General features: G+C 41.4%; 2 protein-coding genes across 2 annotated transcripts in view; one reads left to right on the top strand and one right to left on the bottom strand.

The window, feature by feature from the left end:
* Positions 1 to 942: 942 nt before the first annotated feature.
* Positions 943 to 2,812, top strand: dusp26 (dual specificity phosphatase 26; the record flags this gene model as incomplete). The annotated part of the gene is made up of 3 exons (XM_080509806.1): positions 943 to 1,121; positions 1,897 to 2,108; positions 2,601 to 2,812. 3 exons carry the CDS (start codon positions 943 to 945, stop codon positions 2,810 to 2,812), a joined length of 603 nt encoding a protein of 200 aa, XP_080365932.1.
* A 5,382-nt stretch (positions 2,813 to 8,194) lies between these two features.
* zmiz2 (zinc finger, MIZ-type containing 2) overlaps positions 8,195 to 24,848 on the bottom strand; it is a 50,519-nt gene continuing 33,865 nt past the window's right edge. The window contains exons 15-25 of the mRNA XM_080509866.1: positions 23,343 to 23,410; positions 23,182 to 23,250; positions 22,847 to 23,088; positions 21,379 to 21,527; positions 18,838 to 19,047; positions 17,929 to 18,020; positions 12,997 to 13,099; positions 11,696 to 11,726; positions 9,909 to 9,997; positions 9,630 to 9,802; positions 8,195 to 8,508 (exon numbers count right to left, since the gene is read on the bottom strand). Of these exons, the coding sequence (XP_080365992.1) occupies positions 8,373 to 8,508; positions 9,630 to 9,802; positions 9,909 to 9,997; positions 11,696 to 11,726; positions 12,997 to 13,099; positions 17,929 to 18,020; positions 18,838 to 19,047; positions 21,379 to 21,527; positions 22,847 to 23,088; positions 23,182 to 23,250; positions 23,343 to 23,410 (1,362 nt within the window). The 3' untranslated portion in view covers positions 8,195 to 8,372. The remainder of the gene's footprint in view (positions 8,509 to 9,629; positions 9,803 to 9,908; positions 9,998 to 11,695; positions 11,727 to 12,996; positions 13,100 to 17,928; positions 18,021 to 18,837; positions 19,048 to 21,378; positions 21,528 to 22,846; positions 23,089 to 23,181; positions 23,251 to 23,342; positions 23,411 to 24,848) is intronic.

The raw sequence follows: 24,848 nt of genomic DNA on the forward strand, positions 1-24,848 counted from the left end.
TTTGTTAGTTTGATCGAAAGTAACTAGGAGCTTGTTTTTTTTTTAGACAATAAGAAATATTGTTTTTTTTTCTACTTTTGAGTCTGTTTCTGCAGGTTTCTTCTTATTAAAAGGAAGTTTTCTTACTTTTCCGCCGTCTCCTCTGTTTACTCACGTGGAATTGGTGGTTTTCTTGCGTAAAGGTACTTTAAAACTACTGTATTCGTCTTTGATGATGAATAAAGTTGAACGCAACGAAATAAAAACAAAGTGTCGTGTATCTACTTCTTCACCGGCAGATGGCGACAAACACCACAAGCTGACTCAATCCTTCAGGAACAATAAATATTAAAAGAAGCAGCTTCATCTTAGCAGTTTAGGAGGAGGAGGAGGGAGAAGAAGAGGAAGAACGAGAAGATTTATTTTCCTTTCAGAGGCGGAATCAAACAATAAACCCTCCGGATGCGGGGCTGGTTGAGAAGATGGTGAAGACGTGTGTTTGATGCCGAGAAGCAGCAGCAGCAGCAACAGCGGCATCTGTCTCCTCCTCCTCCTCCTTCCTCCCTCCTCCTCCTCATCCTCATCATCATCTCATCACCTCCTCCGTCCTCCTGCTAGAATAATTGAGTCAACATGGCCGCGGAGCCGCTGGTCCTGCTCAGCTGCTGAGACTCTAAACAACACACAGGTAAATTAAACAGATGTGATGCTTCTGGAGGGGGGGTGGAGGGGGGGTAAATGGGGGGGGGGGGGGGGGGGGTATCTATAGCCTCGGACACAGACAGACATCCAGTCTGAGCCGCACAGCCACAGGTTAAATTCTCTTCCATCATCCTCATAAATAATAAAACACATCCGGATCGCTTCAGCAGAAATTGATGGATTTCTTTCTTTCTCTGTCTCTCTCTTTTTTTTTTATTGTTATTATTAAATGTTGTTGTTGTTGTTGTTATTCCAGGGCAGATGGCGTTCATGTCCCGGTTCTCCCGGTCCCGGAGCAGCTCCAGGTCTCCCAGCAGGAGGGACCCGGAGCGCGCCTCCCCGACGCTCAGCGTGTCGGAGCTCGAGCGGCTGCTGTGCACCGGCAAGACGGCGTGTAACCACGCGGACGAAGTGTGGCCGCGGCTCTACATCGGAGACCAGTGAGTCTTTACCTCTACACCCCTACTACACCCCTCCCTCCACCCCTTATTTGGTGCCGGAGCTCAGTGAGTCATTACCTCCAGTGGCGGCTTCACGTCCGGGAGTTGAACCAGCATCCATTGGCGGAGTAACCTGTTCCGAGGCCCCGGGCAGGAAGCTCTGGGAGGTGGGGGGGCACCAAATCTGCTAAAACATCATCTGGCAACAGTTTTAGATTTGACTTTTGATTGATGTGATGAATTGACAAAAAATTAAAAAGGGATTTTATGTCGGGGTTTTTTAAGTAAAGATGGAAAACTTTCATTTTGTTTTGTGGCGAGACACTGAAAACAGCTAAAACGTACCGAAAACGCAATTATTCTGAAACACTCTTTCCTCGCATGCTCACTGACGCCATAGTTCTTCTGTCCCTGCACTGAATTTTGTTGTCAAAATAAAAGTCTTTGTTTCTTAAAATGACTTAATGTTACGCTGTTAGCTAGGTTAGGGGGCGAGCTGGTATTCAAACCAAAAGCTCAAAACTCCTTCAAAATCAAAGTCTTTTTAAAAAAAATTAAAAGTTACACCAAAAATTGACATTTCGAGATTAGCGAGATTAGAGGTCAGTTGGCTTTCAAAATAAAAGCCATTAAAACATTAAAAAAATAATAAAAGTCCTTTGTTCAAACCTTCATAGTTGATATTTAATCAATATTTAAATGTGCCAGAGGCACCGATCAAACAATTCAAGATGTGTTTTTCAAAAAGTTTTTCGTTGTGCGTCCATCGCCGCAGAGACATGGCGTCGGACCGCCGGGAGCTCGCCAAGCTGGGCATCACACACATCCTGAACTGTGCGCAGAGCAAGTGGCGCGGCGGCGCGGAGTACTACGCCGGCATGGACGTCACCTACCACGGCATCGAGGCCCACGACTCCCCGACCTTCGACATGAGCGTCAACTTCTACCCCGCCGCCGAGTTCATCCACAAAGCGCTGGTCGGCGGAGGTCAGTGTGTCAGGAACCCCACATGGTTGTCGAGGAACCGTCGAGGAACCGTCGAGGAACCACGGGTGTACACACAACCTATAGGGATCCTATAGGAACCCTCGAGGAACCATGTGTGTACACAGAACCTATAGGAACTATCTAGGAACCTTCTAGGAACCATGTGTGTACACACAACCTATAGGAACTATCTAGAAACCGTGTGTGTACACAGAACCTATAGGAACCATCGAGGAACCATGTGTACACAGTTCCTATTAGAACCATCCAGGAACCGTGTGTGTACACAGTCCCTATAGGAACCATCTTGAAACCATGTGTGTACACAGAACCTCTAGGAACTATCTAGGAACTGTCTAGGAACCATGTGTGTACACAGAACCTCTAGGAACCATTGAGGAACCGTGGAACTGTGGTTACACACACACAGTTCCTCAATGGTTCCTCTCTGGCCGCTGACGTTCCTGACGCCGGTTCTCACTGTGGTTCCAGGGAAGGTGCTGGTCCACTGCACGGTGGGGGTGAGCCGCTCGGCCACGCTGGTTCTGGCGTACCTGATGATCAGACAGAACCTGACGCTGGTGGAGGCCATCAAGACGGTGAAGGACCACCGGGGCGTCATCCCCAACCGGGGGTTCCTCCGCCAGCTCAACGGCCTGGACGGCATCCTCAGGGAGAGCCGCAAGGCGTCGCCCCAGAGCTGAGGTAGCACCCGGGGGAACACCAGCGGGGGGCGCCAGAGGGACCGGGGGGAAGGAGCGTCCGGACTGGTTCCTGTATCGATTATTACCCGAGCTGGAGCAAAACCGGAAACAGTAGCAGCAACACACCGAATCAGCCAAGGCCAGTCCTCATGTGCACACGCCCACTCGCATACAGACACGCCCACTGACATACAGACACGCCCACTGTGCTAAACGATACGAAATGAACATGAATGATACGAAACGAGATTCTAACTTCGCTTTAGACACGCCCACATTCAACTAAGCTCACGATATACATGCAATCATTTCACTACCCATTTCTGACGGGAACACGCCCACTCTACAACAAGACACGCCCACTCTACAACAAGACACGCCCACTCTACAACAAGGCACGCCCACTTTACAACAAGACACGCCCACTCTACAACAAGACACCCCATCTTCACAACAAGACACACCCACTCCATTATAAGACACGCCCACTCTACAACAAGACACGCCCACTCTACAACAAGACACCCAATCTTCACAAGGCACACCCACTCAGTTATAAGACACACCCACTCTACAACCAGACACACCCACTTTGCAAAAAGACACCTACTTTTCAACATGACACACCCACTCAGTTATAAGACACACCCACTCTACAACAAGACACGCCCACTCTACAAAAAGACACACCCACTCAGTTATAAGACACACCCGCTCTACAACAAGACATGCCCACTCTACAACAAGACACGCCCACTCTACAACATGACACACCCACTCAGTTATAAGACACACCCACTCTACAACAAGACACGCCCACTCTACAACAAGACATGCCCACTCTACAACAAGACACGCCCACTCTACAACAAGACACACCCACTCAGTTATAAGACACACCCACCCTATAACAGGACACACCCACTTTGTAACAAGACACACCCACTTTACCACACTCTTCATTAGACACACCAACTTTACCAGACACACCTACTTTGTAACAAGACACACCCACTCCAACATGCCACGCCTACTTCACAACAACACCCATTTCATTTGTGACACGCCCACTTTAAAACAAGACACACCCACTTCATTCTAATCATTCCAGAATCAGGTAACAAGACACGAAGCTTTTAAGTCTTCGAAAGCAGAGAATCTCAAAGGACACGACTTCCTGTACAAACCCAACAATTCGAGGTAGCTTGACAGGGAAACTATCCGGAGACGTGCCGATATTAATTTGGCAGGACCGGTTTCTCAGTGGCGCCCCCTGTAGCCCGCGCTGTTGCAGGTCTTCCCCTCAAAACGGACTTCTCGCATCCTTTAAGTGCCCTGAACAGCTCGTCCTGTAGTGAGTAGCCCAGGTTCCAACCAGCTCAGCCATGTAGCCTCCAGTACCGCCACAGTCCGTGCACTTACCGTCAGACCCTCACATGCAGTACTGACGGTGCCGAATCCACTCCGTGTACTCTAATCTAATCCGTCGCAGTTCTTGGATGTTCCCCGTCCGGTGCGTCTCTTCATGTCTGCAGTGACTGTTAGCAGAGCGGCGGTTCATGACGCCAGCACCACGGGTATCTAAGAGTATCCAAGAGTATTCAAGAGTATCCAAGAGTATCCAAGAGTATCCAAGGGTACGCCTGCAGCGTGGGAGGGAATACCACGAATGTGCCATTGCAAAAGCTACCAACTGCCTGGGCGCCGGGAGCGTGAGCGACGCTTTAAAGCTACGACTCCGGTCGTTAAAAAAAAAATTTGATGCTCGCGAAACTCGTATTTAAAAAAACAAACAAAAAAAAAAAACCCAGTGGAGGATGAATCCAAACCAGCTTTTTAAATACTTTCCCCTGAGTGTTATTAATAATGATTACCTCAAGTATTTTGTTTGGAACACGTGAGTTGTGGTCTTCGTCTGTGCTGTTTCAATATGGGGGGGGGGGGGGTTGAGGGGAGGGGGGGTGTCACATCTAGTCAATGTACATAAAAATGTGTATGTGTACAGTTTGTGGAGGTTATAACAGTTAAGTATACTTAAGTCCATTCCCGAAGAGAGTTCGTAATGATACCGTCGTGTCTTTCTGTGTTAGCTCGGTGCTAATTAGCCTAGCATGGGACCCGCGAGTAGAGAGAGAATCGGTGAGCTCCATTTGAAACCAAAGTTTTCACAGGGAATAACAAAATATTGTTTAAAAACAAGGTAAATTTGAAATTTTGAGAAAAATTATGAAATATCTTTTGGGGACGTTTCTTTTCTTTTTTTCTTTTTTTTTTTGACCGTCGTATTTCGTCCAGAGTATTTTGAACATGAATAAAACCTTTGTCTCCGATGTAGCAAGCTAACGCTCATTAGCTGGACAAGCGATTATTTGTAGCTCGCCAGGCATGCTAACAATTTGTGTTACGTTTGTTAGCATCGGGTGTAAAACGACCACCGGTTTCCATTGACGGTGGATATTTAGGGACCAAAACTTTGCCGCGCTGGGCGCCATTACGTCTAAAAGAACGTCAAGATGGAGGACACGTCGTCTTCCAAGGAGACAAAATATCAGACGATGCTAACTTTCAGTCACAACCTAGAACTATGGACCGAAACCTAACGGGTTAAAGTTTTCTAAAAATGACGAATGATGTGTTTCAGGGTTTATAAAAATCGACCACTAGGGGTCATTTTGGCTCTATATCTGGGGTCGTCCATGTTTACGGTTTGTTTCGACGAGCTCCCGATACCCAGAAAAGACGCTGTGTTCCATTTTCCTCCGAACTCGGATTGATGTCATTTCCTCCCAAGTCGTAGCGTTCCGGTTAGCTACAACGACGCATGTCGGAAAAGCGTACGGTTGAGGCGACGCGCTCTGAGCATGAATGAAAACTTTTTTGTTGGTTGAGATCGCAAAAATAGTTTGAGTTCCAACTTTAAGGGGGCGTGGCTTTGAGAACGAACTCTGAAAACTCAGGAAACCAACCACAAGGGGGCGATATTTCTTCTCCAGGACTCCCCCCAAAAAACCAGTATGAACTCCAAAAAGGGGGCGGAGTTTACAGAATGACAGCTCTGATAGCAAGTTAGTTTTTCTGACCGCAGGGGTGGTGCGTCTTTTAAAAACAACACCCCGGAAAACAACTCAGGATTCTTAACGTTTCAGAACTTCGCACCGGGAGGAAAAACTCGGGATTCCAGTCTTAAGGGGGCGGGGCTTACGGAACCTCCTTTGTAAGCAATGCAGAGTTCCGACTTTCGGGAAAAACACTGGTTTCAAACCTAGAAACAATTTTTGGTGTTTCAACCACCAGGGGGAACACACACCTTTGAAAACAACTCAGGATTCTACCCTGACAGAACGTCTGTTTAGCGAGTTTGCAAAAAAAAACTAACAAAAAAAACCAAACACCTGGAAATTCTAACTTTAGAGGGAAAAGCAACGAAAACTTTATTCTATGCAAAAGCTGAAAACAACTCGGAATTCCCACCTCGATTGTTTGGATTTTCCTTTTCAAATTTCTGCTCCTAAACTCCAAACATAAATGTTACGGAGGCGGAGCTTCTAGAACGTCTGTACAGGGGGCGGGGCTTCTAGAACATCTGTACAGGGGGCGGGGCTTCTAGAACATCTTCACTGCACCTCAGAGAAAGAACTTTGGAATTCTGACCACAAAAGGGGGCGGGGCTTTAAAAACATCTACTAACTGGGAAATCTGACAAGGGGGAGGTGGGACTTTTAGATTTTTGAGAACCAATCAGACTTCCCAGATTTGAGAGGGGGGCGTGGCCAACTCTTCAGGAACTCCCTTCTTATATCTCAGAGAACCAATCGCGATTCCAACCTCAACCTGCGACGGCGTCGTTCGGGAATCGTTTCGGGGGAATTTACCGAGTTCCGAGGACAAATGGAACGCACCGCGACGGGACGAGCTTCACCATCTCCACCTTCGCCGGATTAAATGTCTACTACTTTTGGTGTCTCGGTGGTTTATTTTCTTGCCCGTGCCGTGATCGGTCGTCAGCCCGGATTAACCCCTCCCCGTTCCGAATCTCAACGTTTCCTCACAGATCCTCGTTTCCGTCGGAGAACTTGAGTTGATTTGGGATCGTTTTTATTTGGTTCCCGACGGAGGAGAACCGGCGGCGGAGATGTCGATGCCTTAATCTGTGCACTTCCACTCGGTTTTTAGACGTTTTATCTTTTTATTGTGGAAAAAAAAAATTAAAACTGAACATTGATAACTTTGTTTTGATAAATTCTGTACTTTAATGGGAAATAAAGACATTAAATATCGTCTCTTTGCTGTTTTTTTTTTTTTTACTGAACGAGTGAATTCATTGGTTATTTTCTGAGAAAACAGATATTATACATGTTTTCAATATTTATTATCTTTTTTGTTATTATTATATAACAAAAGCTGTAACCTTATTTGTTAATACAAATCAATAATAAATACTCAGACCTCTACTGGGAAATTATAAAAACTGGTAAAGTGGTAGTACTGATGATGATAAAGTATTATGGCCCTTCATTACATTACTTTCCTCAAATATCATGCATCAATATAAAATTAAATATAGTTAAAAATACCCCACATTAGAATACAGATTAATGTAAAGAGTTAATATTAACAGTAAATATATATAATAAATAAAAATGCTGATACAAAAGAACGGCTTGATAATGAACAACCTACATATGAACATATATTATATACACATACTATAAACTAAATGTCATGGAAAACAAATTTTTTCCATTAAATATATAGTTATTTAAATCATACATAATATATAATTAAACATTATACATATATAATTTGAATATACAACATGATGCAAAAGAAGTACATAATGTATAATAAATGTACCACATAAGGGTGTGCGACTATATATATATATATATATATATATATATTTATTTATTTAAAATATATGTGTGTGTGTATATATATATATATATATATATATATATATACACACACACACACATACTTGGATACATATATGTATACTGCAGCTATACTAAACAATTCTGTATGTGTGTGTATATACATATACATATATATATATATATATACACACACACTAAACAATGCAGTCTGTGTATATTGTATACGTGTGTGTGTATATATATATATATATATATATGTGCATACATACATACATATATACTGGAAAACAAAACACTGCAGAATGAAACTAGTGGCTATGAAAAGTTGACATATCGACTATTAAATAGTTTTAATAAAAGATTGAAGGATGTTTTCACAGAAGAAAATATAAATATGATGAATTATTTTATAAATGAACACGAATGAAATGATAAAAAAATATGAATGTGAGGAATAAACAAACGTACAAAGTCACTTTTATTTACATCGTTGTCGTTTATTGAGGTTTTGTTAACAAATGTGGCCCAGAAAGGAAGGATAAGGAGGTAGAAAATATTACAGACGGGTTTTTTGGGGGGGGTGTTGGGGGGGGTTAACGGGGAGGGGGTAGTTGGGGTAGTTGCGGGGGGGGGGGGTGTTTTCCTACAGACGCTGCTGGTTGCTTGAACGGCGGCGGCTGGTTTCACTTGAGCTCGCCGCAGTCAGCCACCACCACCTTGGCCTTGGGCGTCCCGCTCTTGGTGCCGTACTTCTCCACCGCCTTGACCACGTCGATGCCCTCCACCACCGAGCCGAACACCACGTGTTTCCCGTTCAGCCTGCAGGGGGCGGCGGGGGACAGCTTTCACACGCCACGCTCAGTTTTTTGGGGTTTTTGTTTTTTGAAATGTGATGAGAAACTTTATTGGATAAAAAAAAACAAAACCAAAACACTCGATTCTGTACATTAAGTTTAGTATATCATATTATGACATGTTATTTTTACATGGTACATTTTAATTTGTTATACTTTTTTTAATATGTGACACTTTTGATAGATTATACTTAATTTTTTTGAATAATTTTTTTTTTTTTTTACATGAAAATACTAGAACACTCGCATGTTGTTTTTTTTACACGGTACATTTTAATTTGTTATACTTAATATGTGACACGTTTGATAGATTATACTTCATTTTTTGAATAATTTTTTTTTACATCAAAATACTAGAACACTCGTCTCACTGAGTTGAATAAGATGTTTGTTTACATTAAGTTTTGTATATCATATTATGACATGTTATTTTTACATGGTACATTTTAATTTGTTGTACTTTTTTTAATATGTGACACTTTTGATAGATTATACTTCATTTTTTTGAATAAATAATTTTTTTTTTACATCAAAATATTAGAACACTTGCATGTTGTTATTTTTCCACGGTACATTTTAATTTGTTATACTTAATATGTGACACTTTTGATAGATTATACTTCATTTTTTTGAATAAAATTATTTTTTTCATACGAGAACACTCGTCTCAAGTTTTGAGTTGAATAAGACATTTGTTTACATTAAATTTTGTATATCATATTACATGTTATTTTTATACACTACATTTTGATTTGTTATACTTTTTTTTTAATATGTGACACTTTTGATAGATTATACTTCATTTTTTGGAATATTTTTTTAAATTCAAATAGTTTTTTTTTTATTTAGTTAATTTTTCTCATGACAATTTCTTAAAGTTGTATAAATATTATCAAACATGCTGTAAACACATTTATATATGTGGAGCTAAATAAACTTGAAAAAAAAATGTGATAAAAAATTTTTGAAACTGAAAATTCAAGAAAAAATTAAATCAGTGCATTAAAAGTTTTTTTGTTTTTTTTTTTAATAAAAAAAAAAAAAGTGTGAGTCTGTGTGCCGTGGCGGCCTCCGGGGGGCGCTCACCAGTCGGTGTTGGCCGTGCAGATGAAGAACTGCGAGCCGTTGGTGTTGGGGCCGGCGTTGGCCATGGACAGCGTTCCCATGCCCATGTGCTTCAGCTGGAAGTTCTCGTCGGGGAACTTCTCCCCGTAGATGGATTTACCGCCGGTTCCGTTGTGGTTGGTGAAGTCGCCGCCCTGAAACCGAGCGTGAGCGAGAACGAGAGACAGAGAGAGAGAGAGAGAGGTTGAAGAAGGAATAACGTAGAGCGTGGCGACGGCGGCGGCGGCGGTTCCTCCGTACCTGACACATGAACTTGGGGATGACGCGGTGGAACGAGGAACCTTTGTAGCCGAAGCCGTTCTCGCCGGTGCAAAGAGCCCGGAAGTTCTCTGTCAAACACCCCAATCACAAGCCACCGTCAACAACAAGCACAACTTCTGACCACAGTTTAATTGTTGACGACAACAAAAACAATCCGTCACGCTTTCTCTCTCTCTGGTTGTTTCGTCTCTTCGTGGTTCCGTTTGCTTTTTTATTGAGGTTGTTTGTTTCTTTTAGCCGTTGGAGTCTGATAGTTGGTTTTTATTTGTTCACACGTCGGAACCCGTTTCTCGTCGTTCTGCATCGTTTTGTTCTCCGCATGAAGTCATTTGCATCTTTATGGGCTTGTTGTCGTTTCTGTTCTTGTTTAGCATCATTTCATGGTTGTTTTGTTGTTTTGTTCATGTTTAGCATCATTTCATGGTTGTTTTGTTGTTTTGTTCATGTTTAGCATCATTTCATGGTTGTTTTGTTGTCGTTTTGTTCATGTTTAGCATCATTTCATGGTTGTTTTGTTGTCGTTTTGTTCATGTTTAGCATCATTTCATGGTTGTTTTGTTGTCATTTTGTTCATGTTTAGCATAAATTCATAGATGTTTTGTTATTGTTTTGTTCTTGTTTTGCATCAATTCATGGTTGTTTTGTTGTTTCGTTCTTGTTTAGCATAAATTCATGGTTGTTTTGTTGTTTTGTTCATGTTTAGCATCAATTCATGGTTGTTTTGTTGTTTCGTTCTTGTTTAGCATCAATTCATGGTTGTTTTGTTGTTGTTTTGTTCATGTTTAGCATCAATTCATGGTTGTTTTGTTGTTTCGTTCTTGTTTAGCATAAATTCATGGTTGTTTTGTTGTTGTTTTGTTCATGTTTAGCATCATTTCATGTTTTTTTGTTGTTTGCTTCTTTTTTTCCATTGTATTGTTCTCGTTTGCATCAGTTCGGCTTTTAGTTCTTGATTTGTTCGGGTTGTTTTGAATCATTTTATGGTTTTTTCCCCCCATGTTTAGCATCATATACATGCTTTGACTATGTCGACTTTTTAGTTTTGTCCTTATTGGTTCATTTTGCATTTTCTTATAGTTGGTTTGGACATTTACAGTTTTTTTTTTTTAATCCTCTTATCTATTCATGGTTCTTTTGTTGTGTCTTTAAGGTGATTAAATATCCTTTTGTATGTCATTTGTGTCAGAAATATAAGATTGTGTGTCTTTTGAGGATTTTCTTCCTTGTGTATGTATACAAATATACACACACATATATATATATATATACGTTCAGTTCTCCAGTATTGTCTGCCGAGGTCACGCTCGGCCTCTTCTCCCCCTGCAGAGAGCAGAAAGTCACATTTACCTCCCGGATAAATAATTAAACGCCACTCGCTGCTTCTCATGACACCGGTGTCGGCACTCTGGCTGGGGGGGGGGGGGGGGGGGGGGGGGGGACCCGCCACTTTAGCTCCTGCAAATGTTCATCCTGCGACGCATTGAGCGTAAATAGGTCAGATCACTAACAAGAACTCCGCCGGTCGTACGTCGTCTGGAACGACGACACCAGCCGGCGCTGAATCAAGTGTCTCGACACCATATTTAGAATTTAAAAAAACAACGCTGCCGGGGATTAACCAGGACGCATAATTCCCCCAACCCATCATCATCATCATCGTCGTCGTCAACATAAATCCACTTCGGGGTGTGTGCAGAGGGGGGAGGAAATAGATTCGGCTGCCGCATCGCTTCTGTTTATTGATTTGATTTGTGAAGCTTACCTACCTGCAGTCTTTGGCACCACGTCGGCCCGGAGCTGCCAAGCAGAGGATTTAATTAGTGAAGGAAAAAACAAAAACAAAACAAAAACAACTCATCAGGGAATAAATGCAGCAGGAAATATTGACGTGGTGCAATAAAAGATGCAACTTCATCCACAATTAAAAAAACAACAAAAAACGTGCTTTGTTGTACCTTAGGTCTCACTGGGAGGAATTAGAAGTATAAACGATGAACACTTATTGTTTTATTAATTTAAAACAGGTCATTAGGAGAGAATAGAGGTTTGGGCTCGATAAGCAAGTTGCTTATGTCTCTTTTTGAACAGCTAAATTCATATTATTATTATTGGATTTATTATTATTATGATTGTTGTGCTGCATAAGATTAATGTATTTACCATTTTTCTTTCTTCTCTATGCATTTGTATAAATCTATCATTTTCATCATTCTTTTTTAATTTTTTCAAATGGATAAAAACCATAAAATGTTTTTTAATATATGATCAGTGATTTGCTGACACTCACCTAATGTACCTTTTATATACCTTTATTTTAAAAATTATTTTATTTACCTTTGTTTTTTTCTTTCCTTTCATGTGCTCGTATTACCTTCAGCTTATTTTTTATTTAGCTCGACTTTCTCTCTTATTTTCTTTTTCTTCCTCCCTTGGTTGTGTGTTCATTGTTAATTGTGCATAACTGTTTGTAGAAACAGTTCAAAGGCAAAAATATACATGCTTTGACTATTTTCTTCTTTTAATTGTCTTATTTCCTCCCAGCAGCTGCAGATAAACAAAAACAAAGTTTGCAGTCGTGGCAACAAAAAGCAAGAAATTAGACATTAGATTTTTTTTAAATATACATGTTATGTAATAAAGGCACATATATAGGCATATATAAAGGCATACACACTAACAGGCAACTATTGATGTGCATATATGCAATGAATTAAAAATGTGCAGAGTTGCAGCCTGCAGAAACCTGCAGTGCTGCTTCTGATGATGAGGATGATGATGAAGATGATGATGGGCGTTCCCAGCTGCACACAGAGGATGATTCTGTTTTTATGGGATTTATATGGGTATTTAATTTGCTCTTATCAGCTCTAACCCACTTATTTTAATAATGAAGGTTTATAATAATAATAATAATAATAATAATAATAGGAGGAGCTGAAGCCTAAAAGCTGCACGAGAGGTCTTGATGCACCAAAACACGTCTATTAAAGCTGCAGGGCATTAAAAATAAAAGCACAAAAGGGAGATTTTGCAGCCTAATTGAGACATTTCGAGAGCTTTTTCTTACCTCCATCACAATCCTGCCGACGCTGCCGCCGTCCACAGTCATGTCGAAGAAAACTCGGGGGTTTCCCATGTTCCCGCGGAGGAAGAGCAAGAAAGAAAACCCACTTTAGAAGAAGGGAAAACACGCAGTTTTGTCGAGAAACAGCGGACCTGCAGCGCGTCGCTCCCTCCGTCCACCGCCGCTTTTATGTCGGGCACCGTGACGTCAGAGCGGCGGCAGCCAATCGCAGCCGCAAAGCGCCTCCGGAAGGGACCAATGGCAGCTTGAAGACGGAGGCGGGGCGGGATGTCTCCATGGCAACCGGCGCGGGAGGGGCAGCGGGGAGGAAACCGGGTCGATTAAAGTCGTGAATCTCAATCAGGGGAAAGTAAAACATTGGAAGTGTGTCGCTGCGGAACATTTTCTGTGTCTAAAGACCGAAAGCTGCATCAAAACCACACGTTTTAACCACTTAATTTGTTCTGTCAACACAAAATATAGACGGCGACCTGGACTCTTCACGCAGTACTTCTCTGAGTACGGAGTATTCTTTACACATAAATACTTCAAGGACTGTTTTACCTTGTATTGAAGGAGTCGTCACTGGGAAATCCCACGTTTCCTTGTTAAAACACCTAACGTTGGTGTTGCGCCACCAAAACAGGAGGTTTTGATGCCGCTAACACACCTTGGCTAAATTTAGCTGCTAAGCACTAACGTATGAAGTATAAACGCTGAACCTCACGTGATTTAGAAACGTCTATTTAATTTTAAACTTGGTGCATCGCTCCGAGTTGTGGATGTTTAGACAGCTCCACCATTGTTTTTATTTTTCGTGTGAGCAAAGGACCGCTATCGCTATGCTATCGTTATGCTATCGCTAGCCATGACCAACACACGCACAGAGCAACACATTTTAATAATTGATTTAAAGACGTGAGAATACCAGGTGACGACTCCTTGAACTACCTTGTACTCAGACATTCATACTTTGTAATCGAGCATCATGTACTTTTGTAGCTAGTAACTTGTACTGTGTACCACCGTAACTGCGCAAAGTTCATATACGGTACAGAGGTAGGTCACTTGTACCTCAAACCATATAGTCAGAGTAGTAAACTCAAGGTCCTGTGTGCAGTACCTTGTACCCGTTTTTTTTAATAGGCGTACTTGTCCATACCTGCGTACTCGTGAAGCGTCAGTCGGCCAATAAGCCAAATTACCCATGATGCATTTGGGAAGAAATTCCAGAAGTCTGTTCTTCAGAGTATGTACCAGTACTTGGAATTGGGAAATGGCCCGAGTCTTTCGGCTCCTAACTGGTACCTTTTAGCCAGTACTTTATGTTCACGGTTCTGTAGCGGACGAACTGTGGACATAAAGGTAGAAGAAGTACCTGGTACATGTAGTCATAGTATCCAGTAACTTGTGCCCTGTACTTAAAACCATGTGTCCAATACCTCATACCCTTTATTCTGATTCCTGTGGCCAAGAACAAGAGTTTTTTTTTTTTATTGATTTATACCCACAGTAAAACTGAATAGCAAGCTATGCTAACGCCGTTAGCACAATCTTCAGACGTCCCAAAAAAAAAAAAAGAACTCTTGGGTCTCAAATAAAGTGATTTTTTTGTTTTATTTTGATTTCAGGAAGGGGGACAAAAGTAACTGTAGGTACAATGATGATTATGATTAAAAAATAAATAGAAAATAATGGCAATTACAATGTGTTACAAAATATGCGGAATAGTTTACATATTACAAAAACATCTTTTTTTGTCCTCTCTAGCAAATGTTTTGCAGTTTTAAATAGTCCATCGTTTCCAAATATCGACACCGCTGCGCTCGCACAAATGGTTTGTTGCCTTTTTTGTGGAGGGGGGGTGGGGGGGGATGGGGGGATGTGGGTGGGGGGATGGGTGGGGGGGGGGGGGGGGTTGGACCGCGTGCAGCCGTAGAAAAAACCGCCATCTTGAAAAAGTGGTACGAAGAATAGCTTTCTTTTGAAACTCCAGCGGTTCTGCCGGTTCTGTCACACGCGTACGTACGGAACGACCGCCACTTTTTCTTTTTCCTCCCCTCTTCTATTTTTTTTTTTTTTTTTTTTTACTATTTCTTTACACTTTTTTTTTTCTCTAACATACAGTATGTATACAGTGCCAACAATGATTCATTATCCAACTAATAACATTAAAATTACCATGATTAACGATTCATTTGATACACACACGTTCTCTAATGAAAACAGCTGATTATACAGTACATAAACCCGCGTCATGATGGGTTATACATGTCGAACCATTTAGAAACATACAAATAGCTTCCGGAATGGCAGAAAATGCCACGACACACAGCTCATTTACAGTTTGCTCGAGACACCCCCCCCTGGTGGTGGGGAGGGGTGTTGAAACCGACAAGAGGGGCGGGTTGGCGGTAAGGGGGGGGAGGAGGGGGGGGATGGGGGGGCGGAGCTTATATACTTCACAGTGCTGAAGGATGTCGGACGATGAATCTCAGCGCACTCGCAGCTTCATGTGGTAATAAAAATGTCTATTGTACAACGCGGCCAGAGCCCAGACTCTATTTTCTCGCTTCACTTTTGTCTGGAATTTTTTTATTTTTTTTTTTATTTTAATTTTTTAATTAAATATTTTACACCGACTTCATGGATAAAAGCAGTGATTCCCAAATTTTTTTTCCCTTTTATATCTGGAAGAAAATGCTTCATAAGAGCTTTTTTTTACCATCAAAAATTTTATACAATTTTTTTATTTAAAAAAAAGTACATAATTTCTCTCCAATGCCCATGCACTCATTTCATTGAATAAAATGCAAAAATATTCACTTTTTTTTTTTTTAAATCATTAAACAATGAAACGTCTATTTATTGGATTTACTGGATGTGAAATTAAATGTTTAAATATCGACAAGATATAAATTCTGAAGGCTTTAATAAAGGACTTTTATTTTGAAGAAATGCAGGTTTCTTTTTTTTCTAAAACCAGCTCAAATCTCATTTTGGTAATCCCTAAATATAATCTTTTAAGGTTTTAGGGATCATGTTTAATAAAGGACTTTTATTTTGAAGAAATGTGAGTCTTATTTTAAAATCCAGCTAAACTCTCATCGAGGCAATCTCTAAATATAAACCTTTTAAGGTTGGGGTTAGACCTAATCTAAATATACATGGTGTAATTTTTTAATAAACAATGGCTTTTATTTTGAAGGCGTTTGGGGCTTTTATTTTGAAAGCCAGCTCACCCCTGGCAGTTTTTTTGTTGTTTAGCAATATTTGAATATAAATGTGAAACTTTTCATTTTCCGTCCATGTGAATTTCTTATTTTATATTTATTTCTTTATTTTTTAGTTGAATGCGTTTCAAAGCTTTTGACTTGTTTTTAAATTTATAGGAGAAAAGCTAGGATTCATCAGAGGGACGAACGGTTTTGGTTGTTTGCTTTTTCTTTTTTTTACTCAGAAAACCTAAGTTATGATGCAACATCTCACAAAATAAACTCAAAAATAAAAAACATGATCGATCTGCTTGTGTACAAAAAGAAAATGTGAAGAAAAATAAAGGGGTGACGGAATACTTATTGTGAGGAAAATCGTTTTTTCATCATTACATTTGTACTTTTTGTAGTCGTTTGTCATGTCTGTAAACAAATAATTAAAATCTCCCCCCCCCAAAAAAAAATCTTTATTAACTGACAGATTAATAGATTTTTTTTTTTTTAATTATTCAAAATTTCCCATCAACTAAAAAGGACAGAAAAAGTTTAGTACCAAAGAACTTCTCCTGTACTCCCTCCAGCCACCAGGGGGCGATCAACAATGCATTCAGATTTTTTTTTTTTTTTTTTTTTACTCTAGAATTTTTTTGTGTGGTTAAAATACAAATACCTTGAAGAGCATTTCACAAAAATGTTCCATCTTGGATTTGGATATTTATTTTAATTGATCCCGTGGGAAATTCAAGACGTATGACGAGTAGAAAAAAAAGAAAAGCTTGGGGACATAAAAGATTGGGAATCACTGCAATTACGACACGTTCATGAGTTGGTGGGAAATTCCGACTTTTGAGTGTATGGACGGGGGGGGGGGGGATCAAACTGGGAACTTCCCAGGTAGAAAATGGGAACTTTCAGAGTTTCTAACATGTGAGGATTTTCGACGCGAGGTTCCCAACCTGACAGTTTATTTTTTTATAAAGAACACGCAATTTGTGGGATGAGCAGCAGAGCCCAGCACATCTGGAACCGCCGCTCTCAACATCCCACAAATGTACGTAACCTTTATTTAAAAAACAACAAAAAGTAGGGGAATAAAGAGCGAGGGGGGGGGGAAACAAAAAAATAGAAAAGAAAGAAACATTCTAGTCCACACACATTTCTGAGACGGGAGGCTTCAAAATAAGCTTTTATTTTGACAAGTGCAAAGCCTCCACTTCCTGTGTGAGCTCCGGCGCCCCCTGCAGGTCAGGAACCGCCACAACACATTTCATCAACATGCATCACGTCCCATACTTTCGTCCGGCTGCAATAAGCGAACGCCCCCCCGACTCAGAAGTGGGAATTTCCCACCCTGACCTGGTAGAAGTTTATTTATTTTTCTTTCCTGTTTTTGTTTTTTTGTTTTTTGTTGTTTTTGTTTTGTTTTTTTCTTTTTAAACTGTGTGTCGCTCCTCCAGCCTGTGACTTGTGCTATAGTTTAAAATGCTGGTCTGCGGATCGGGCGCCTGGTTTCGTTTTCTTCATACTCACAGTCAGTGTTTCTTCCTTCACCTCCACACTGGAGTGAAAGCAGGACGCCTCGGACACACACACACACACAAAACAAACATCTCATACTCACACACACACACACACACACACACACACACACACACACACACAGGTAGAGGGTGCAAACGGAGGCTGGAACGTTGCCGGTGGTTCTCAGTTGTTCTCGAACAGCGACAGCAGGTCGTCGCTGCTGTTGTTGGGGAGGTCGGGGGGGCCGAGGTACGACAGCAGCTCGTCCGGGTTGGTCAGCTCGGGAAGGAGCTGCAGAGATCGAGATCAAAACACAATGAGCAGAACCGCCGCTTTGATCTCAAAGCTGCCGCCAGGCCGGGCCGCGGCAAGCTAGTCCATCCGCCGCTTTTCATGCAATGTTAAGCTCAATGACGCCGTTTACTGCCCCGCGACTCGTTTAACGTACCGCGACTTTACAAAAAACCAACAAACCAAGGAACAATTGAACCACGTCTGACAAATGCTTTGAAGTTAATGTTCAGCGCCACGCCCACTTTCTGTTGAAGAATCAGTTCAAATGAAGTGATTTATATAAAAAAAATAAATCAAAGTAATACAGCGTCTTTGTCCCACTAATTTATAATCCAGATTACCGTCTCCCTCCCACTAACTAAAGTAACTTTAGATAATCCAGAACATAGAGCATCTTCCTCCCACAAGCGGTTGTATAATCCAGATTATAGAGAATCTTTCTTCCACTGACTGATGTATAATCCAGACTATAGAGCGTATTCCTCCCATTAACTAAATTAACTTTAGATAATCCAGATTATAGAGCATCTTCCACCCCCAATAATTGTTATATAATCCAGATTATAGAGCAGCTTCCTCCCAGTAACTACAGTAACTTCGAATAATCCATATTATAGTGTTTTCCTCCCACCAACTGATGCATAATCCAGATTATAGAGCGTCTTCCTCCCACTAACTAAAGTAACTTTAGATAATCCAGATTATAGAGCTTCCCCCTCCCACTAACTAAAGTAACTTTAGATAATCCAGATTATAGAGGGTCTGTCAGTAAGTGACGCCAGCATTAAGGTGAACAGACTCGGATTAGACTCACATCGAGTGCGTGGTCGGCTCCCTCTCCTCCGGGCGCTCCGGGGCCGCCCAGGCCGAAGGAGTCGCCGCCCTGCAGCCGGGAATTCTGGGTAGCGGCGCCGCGCGGCGGCAGCGGGCTGCCGGTGTCGCCCAGGTTTTGGTTACTGTGAATTCCCGAGGCGTGCTGCTGGAGGAGGCTGTGGGAGTGATCGATCCGGCCGGGGTGAGACGCCTGGGAAACACAAACCACACGTATACAGAATTATAATCTGAAGTGGGAACTGGTAAATAAATAAATAAATAAATAAATAATGCATGGGGTTAGTTTATAGTATTAAAATTGTTTATTTAGTGTAAAAAGCAAGGATTGTCTTTTTTTTGTTTGGATATTCAGACAAATTCAATTAAGTTTTTTAGAATTACCAGAATTAATGTGAAGTAAAAATACCTGATCAGGCCAAAACCAGAGAGGATAAATATTTTAATGAAAACATGAATTTCTGTTCTCTTTTTCAGGAAAAGGCGGAAAAAAAAACAAAAGAAAAAAAATTAAGAAAAGAAAAAATGTAAGTGCAAAGAGAATAGGAAAAAGGAAAAGAGGAAAAAAATAAAATAAAAATAATTAAAGAAAAAAGGAATAAGGAAGAGAAAATAGGGGAAAAAAGAGGCAAAATTAAAGAGGAAAAAAACTGAAAAGGGAAAAAAAGAGGAAAAGCATTTTAAGAAAATAAAAGAAAAAAGAGAAATGAGGAAAAAGGCAAAATTAAAGAGGAAAACATTTTATAAAAAGAATTGCAGAAAAGGAAAAAGGAAAGACAAAAAAGAAAAAATAGGAAAAAAGAAAATGTGAAGGAAGAAAAGAGACAAAATAAAGAGGAAATAAAAGGAAAAACTAAATAAAAAAGAGGTGTAGGCAATAATAAAAAAGGAAAAATCAAGAAAAGAGTTTCAGAGACCAGAGAAGCCATGAAAGCTAACAAACTAGCATTAGCCTTAGTTTGTAGAAACAGCCAGAATTTTAATATATATTCAATATTTCACTATTTCGCCTCAGAGAGTTTCATCAAAATTGTCTTCATGTTGAGATTCTGGTCATTTCTTCTAGTAACTTTAGGTTTTATTTCTTCGTGATGATCGTTTCCCTCTGCACCTCAAACAACTTTAGAACGTTTAAACTCTCCAGGATCGTTACGTCGCTACTTCCTCCCAGTCCTCAACCTGAAACTGTGACTTGAGGCTCCGCCCCCTCCCCTCGCGACTCCGCCCCCTCCTCCGGGTTCCTCGGTGAAGAGGCGCCAGCAGGAGTGAGTGACAGGAGGAGCAGCTGGAGGCGACGAAACGTCGACTTCAACCAGAGACCGGAGACTCTGAAAGCTCTTGAGTGGCGGCCAGACGGAGGAGACACTTTCTACCTACGTCACCTCAGAACCACACCAGTAAATACTGAACCTCAACAGGAAGTCTTAACAACCCCCCCCCAATAAACCCTGAACCTCAACAGGAAGTCATACCCCCCCCAAAAGAAACACTGAACCTCAACAGGAAGTCTTAACAACCCCCCCAATAAACCCTGAACCTCAACAGGAAGTCTTAACAACCCCCCCAATAAATACTGAACCTCAACAGGAAGTCTTAACAACCCCCCCAATAAACACTGATCATCAACAGGAAGTCTTAACAACCCCCCCAATAAACACTGATCATCAACAGGAAGTCTTAACAACCCCCCCAATAAATACTGAACCTCAACAGGAAGTCATACCCCCCCAGAAATAAACCCTGAACCTCAACAGGAAGTCTTAACAACCCCCAGAAATAAACCCTGAACCACAACAGGAAGTAACCCCCCCCCCCCCCCCTCAAAACAAATACTAAAAAAAAACATTTTTTTTTTCTTTTAAGGCATTTAAAAATGTTTATGAAGACCAAAACTTTATGAAGTCATTGGATGAGGCATTATGTTAAAATGAATAAATAAATAAAATAAAATAAAAAATAAAGGCAGAATGCTAAACTTTTCTGTGGAATTCAATTTTTGTTTTGTTTTTGAGTCCATTTCCCAACTTTTCTATACAACACATTTATATATCTATATATATATAGATATATAAATAAACAAAAGCCTAAAATGTCTTCTAAATGGAATATAAATGAAGCTTCACACACATTAATGGAAATAATGACTTTTTTCCCCCCTGTTTTTGTTTTATTGCACAATTTCATATCACTGAAGATTGATTGCTTTTTTATTTTTTAATTTTTTTTTTCAGGAAACGTTTAAAAAAAAGAAAAGGAACATGGGGACACATTTATAATAAGAATGGATAACAATAACTTATTATCAAGTGTTATTTTGATTACATTTTAATCACGTCGCTGTCGTGAATGTAAGTGAATTTGCATTTGATTTTATTATTCAGCTGCACATGTTGAGTTTGGTATAATAGTAAAAAAGTACTACAATAAAGTACTTTCTATCCTTCGTTTTAAAGCTGCACGTTCGACTCTGCAGCCAGGATTTCGTCGTCATGAGGCGGGGGGGGGGGGGGGGGGGGGTTCTGACCTGGTCGGGCTGATAGGGGAGCTGGGATTGAGGCGGGGGAGGGGGCGGCGGCGGCGGGGGTCCGGACGGGGCGTACTCCCCCAGCGTGGGGGTCCCGGGGGTGTTGGGGAAGTCGGTGAAGCCCGTCTGGCCGGAGAAGCCCTGGCTTCCTGCGAGACACGCCACAGAGAGCAGAACGTTAGCAGGGGGGGGGGGGGGGGGGGGTGGAGGCAGGAAACCAGGTCAGAGCGGTTATGTAAGAGGGGGGAGGGGGGAGGGGGGGGTCTTTGTTTAGCTGCTGGAAATACCATCAGGTCACCTTCCATCTGAGAATACTGCAGTACTATGTGCTTCACTGGCCTCCATACTACACTGAAAAGGTTCACTGCTAGAAATAACGTCTATTCATTCAGAGACGTGAAGCTTTGAAGCTTTGAACCTTTGAACCTCGATTCTCGTCTTGATTCACGAGAGAAACTTTACTGAAAACCTCAATCCTGCTGTTTTAACCTGAAATCACTGAAACAATCCTGCAGATTAGACTGGAAAAGATTATGGACAAATATGTAAAGTGTTCAACATCCAGATTACAGAGCATCTTCCTCCTCTAACATCAGATTACAGAGCATCTTCCTCCTCTAACATCAGATTACAGAGCATCTTCCTCCTCTAACATCAGATTACAGAGCATCTTCCTCCTCTAACATCAGATTACAGAGCATCTTCCTCCTCTAACATCAGATTATAGAGCATCTTCCTCCTAATATGAGATTATAGAGCATCTTCCCTCTAATATCAGATTCTAGAGCATCTTCCTCATCTAACATCAGATTACAGAGCATCTTCCTCCTCTAACATCAGATTACAGAGCATCTTCCTCCTCTAACATCAGATTATAGAGCATCTTCCCCCTAATATGAGATAATAGAGCATCTTCCTCCTAATATGAGATTATAGAGCATCTTCCCTCTAATATCAGATTCTAGAGCATCTTCCTCATCTAACATCAGATTACAGAGCATCTTCCTCCTCTAACATCAGATTACAGAGCATCTTCCTCCTCTAACATCAGATTACAGAGCATCTTCCTCCTCTAACATCAGATTACAGAGCATCTTCCTCCTCTAACATCAGATTATAAAGCATCTTCCTCCTCTAACATCAGATTATAAAGCATCTTCCTCCTCTAACATCAGATTATAAAGCATCTTCCTCCTCTAACATCAGATTATAAAGCATCTTCCTCCTCTAACATCAGATTATAAAGCATCTTCCTCCTCTAACATCAGATTATAAAGCATCTTCCTCCTCTAACATCAGATTATAGAGCATCTTCCTCCTCTAACATCAGATTATAAAGCATCTTCCTCCTCTAACATCAGATTATAAAGCATCTTCCTCCTCTAACATCAGATTATAGAGCATCTTCCTCCCCCGACACCAGATGACAGAGCGACCTGGGCCTACGCCTTACCCGTACTGCCCCTACCTGGCCGGCTGTAGTCGGGGGTGTTCCTGCCGCCGCCCGTCAGACTCTGGTAGGGCGACGACGCCGGGCCCAGGGCGGCGATCATCTCCATGACGTTGGGCAGCACCATGTGACTCGGGCTGACGGTGCGGCAGCGCTTCAGCACCGGCCCGTCCGGCTCCTCCTTGATGTGGAGGTCGGGCTTGACGGGCACCGGCCTCCACCCGCACACCGGGTCGATGGTGATCTCCTCGTAGTCGGAGCTGAGGATGCAAAAAAAAATGAAAGTGTGGCGAATTTAATAATAATGAATAAATAAATAAATAAATAAATCAGCCGGCGGTGGAAACGCTCACTTCTGGATGTAGACCAGGATCCCCAGCATGTACTGGTCCACCTCCAGACCTTCCAGCAGAGCAGTTTTACTGAGGAGAGGGAAGAGGAACCGTCACTGAGGGGGGTGGGGGAGGGGGAGGGGGTGGAGGTGGAGGTGGGGGGGGGGGGTGGAGAGACTTACTTGCACACGGGACACCGCCAGGTCCCTCGTTCACAGTTCAGCTGCAGGTACGACTCCAGGTCGAAGCACTGCGGACGCAACCAGGACACCGGTCAGCCTCTTGGGACGCCGAGAGTCCAGATGATTACCGTATATTTTGGACTAGAAGTCTCACTTTTATTTATTTATTTATTTTTAATAGTCTGGCCGGTCCTGCGACTTCTATAAAGAGTACATAAACAGGTCGGAACCGGGCTCGGGCTCACAAAGTAATGTGAAATAAATTTCAAAATAAATGTGACTTACAGTCCAGAACAACTCATTTTTTTCTCTCTTCATGATGCATTTTTGACTGATGTGACTCAATAGTAATAATAATAATAATAATAATAACAACAACAGGGCTGCTCAATTGATCGAATCCGAATAGTGATTACGATACTGTACGAAATAAATTTCAAAATAAATGTGATTAACAGAGCAACTCATTTTTTCTCTCTTCATGATGCATTTTTGACTGATGTGACTCAATAGTACCGTATTTTCTGCCCTATAAGGCGCACCGGACTATAAGGCGCACCAACATTGATTGACATAATTTACAACTTCATTCATATATAAGGCACACCGCCCTATAAGGCGCATGGAACAGACCAGTGGTCAGCAACATTTATAGCTCAAAGCCATTAAGTTACATTTTCCATTGCTTCTAACACCCAGAGAGGTGCACATGCTTTATTTTGATAGTCCTACCTGCAGCCTATGCCAGTACCACACTACACACAAAACCTTCTTCACTACTGGTTGACAACTTACAACTACCGGTAATAATAATAATAATAATAAACTAAACTACATGAACTAAGCAACAAAAACACAACACAACACAATTATTACCGACACCACAAACCAAATAGAACCCCCAATAATTGCATTTAAAACACCACAAACAGCTGCAATGAATTATGGGAGTTTCTATCGGCTGCACTGAGGAGCTCAGGTTGAATTTGTCGCTGCAAGGCATGATGTCCCATCATGCCTTGCAGCGACAAATTCATGTTTTGTGTTGTTGGAGGTTATTGTGGCTCGTTGTTGTGTTGATTGTGTTTATGTGTTGTTGTTCCCCAGTTTAGGGAGTAATTATTTCATCTAGTTTATTTTGGTTTGTTAGAACGTTGGTGTGCAACCATGAGTGATTAAGGTGTTGTGCGGAGTGTGGTCCGCACTGAAGATCCGGTTGCAAAGTAAGAGTTGTCAAAATAAAAGCTTCTAGTTGTTCAGCTGTCAAATAGCAGCCTGGAGTAGAACAATCATCCATATATAAGGCGCACCGGGCTATAAGGCGCACTGGCAGCTTTTAAGAAAATTTGAGGTATTTAGGTGCGCCTTATAGGGCGGAAAATACGGTAGTAATAATAATAATAATAATAATAATAATAACAGGGCTGTTCAATTAATCGAATACGAATAGTGATTACGATACTGTACAAAATAAATGTCAAAATAAATGTTATTTACAGTGTAGAG

The sequence above is a fragment of the Blennius ocellaris genome (assembly GCF_963422515.1).
Source record: "Blennius ocellaris genome assembly, chromosome: 15".
In the NCBI taxonomy this organism is placed as follows: Eukaryota; Metazoa; Chordata; class Actinopteri; order Blenniiformes; family Blenniidae; genus Blennius; species Blennius ocellaris.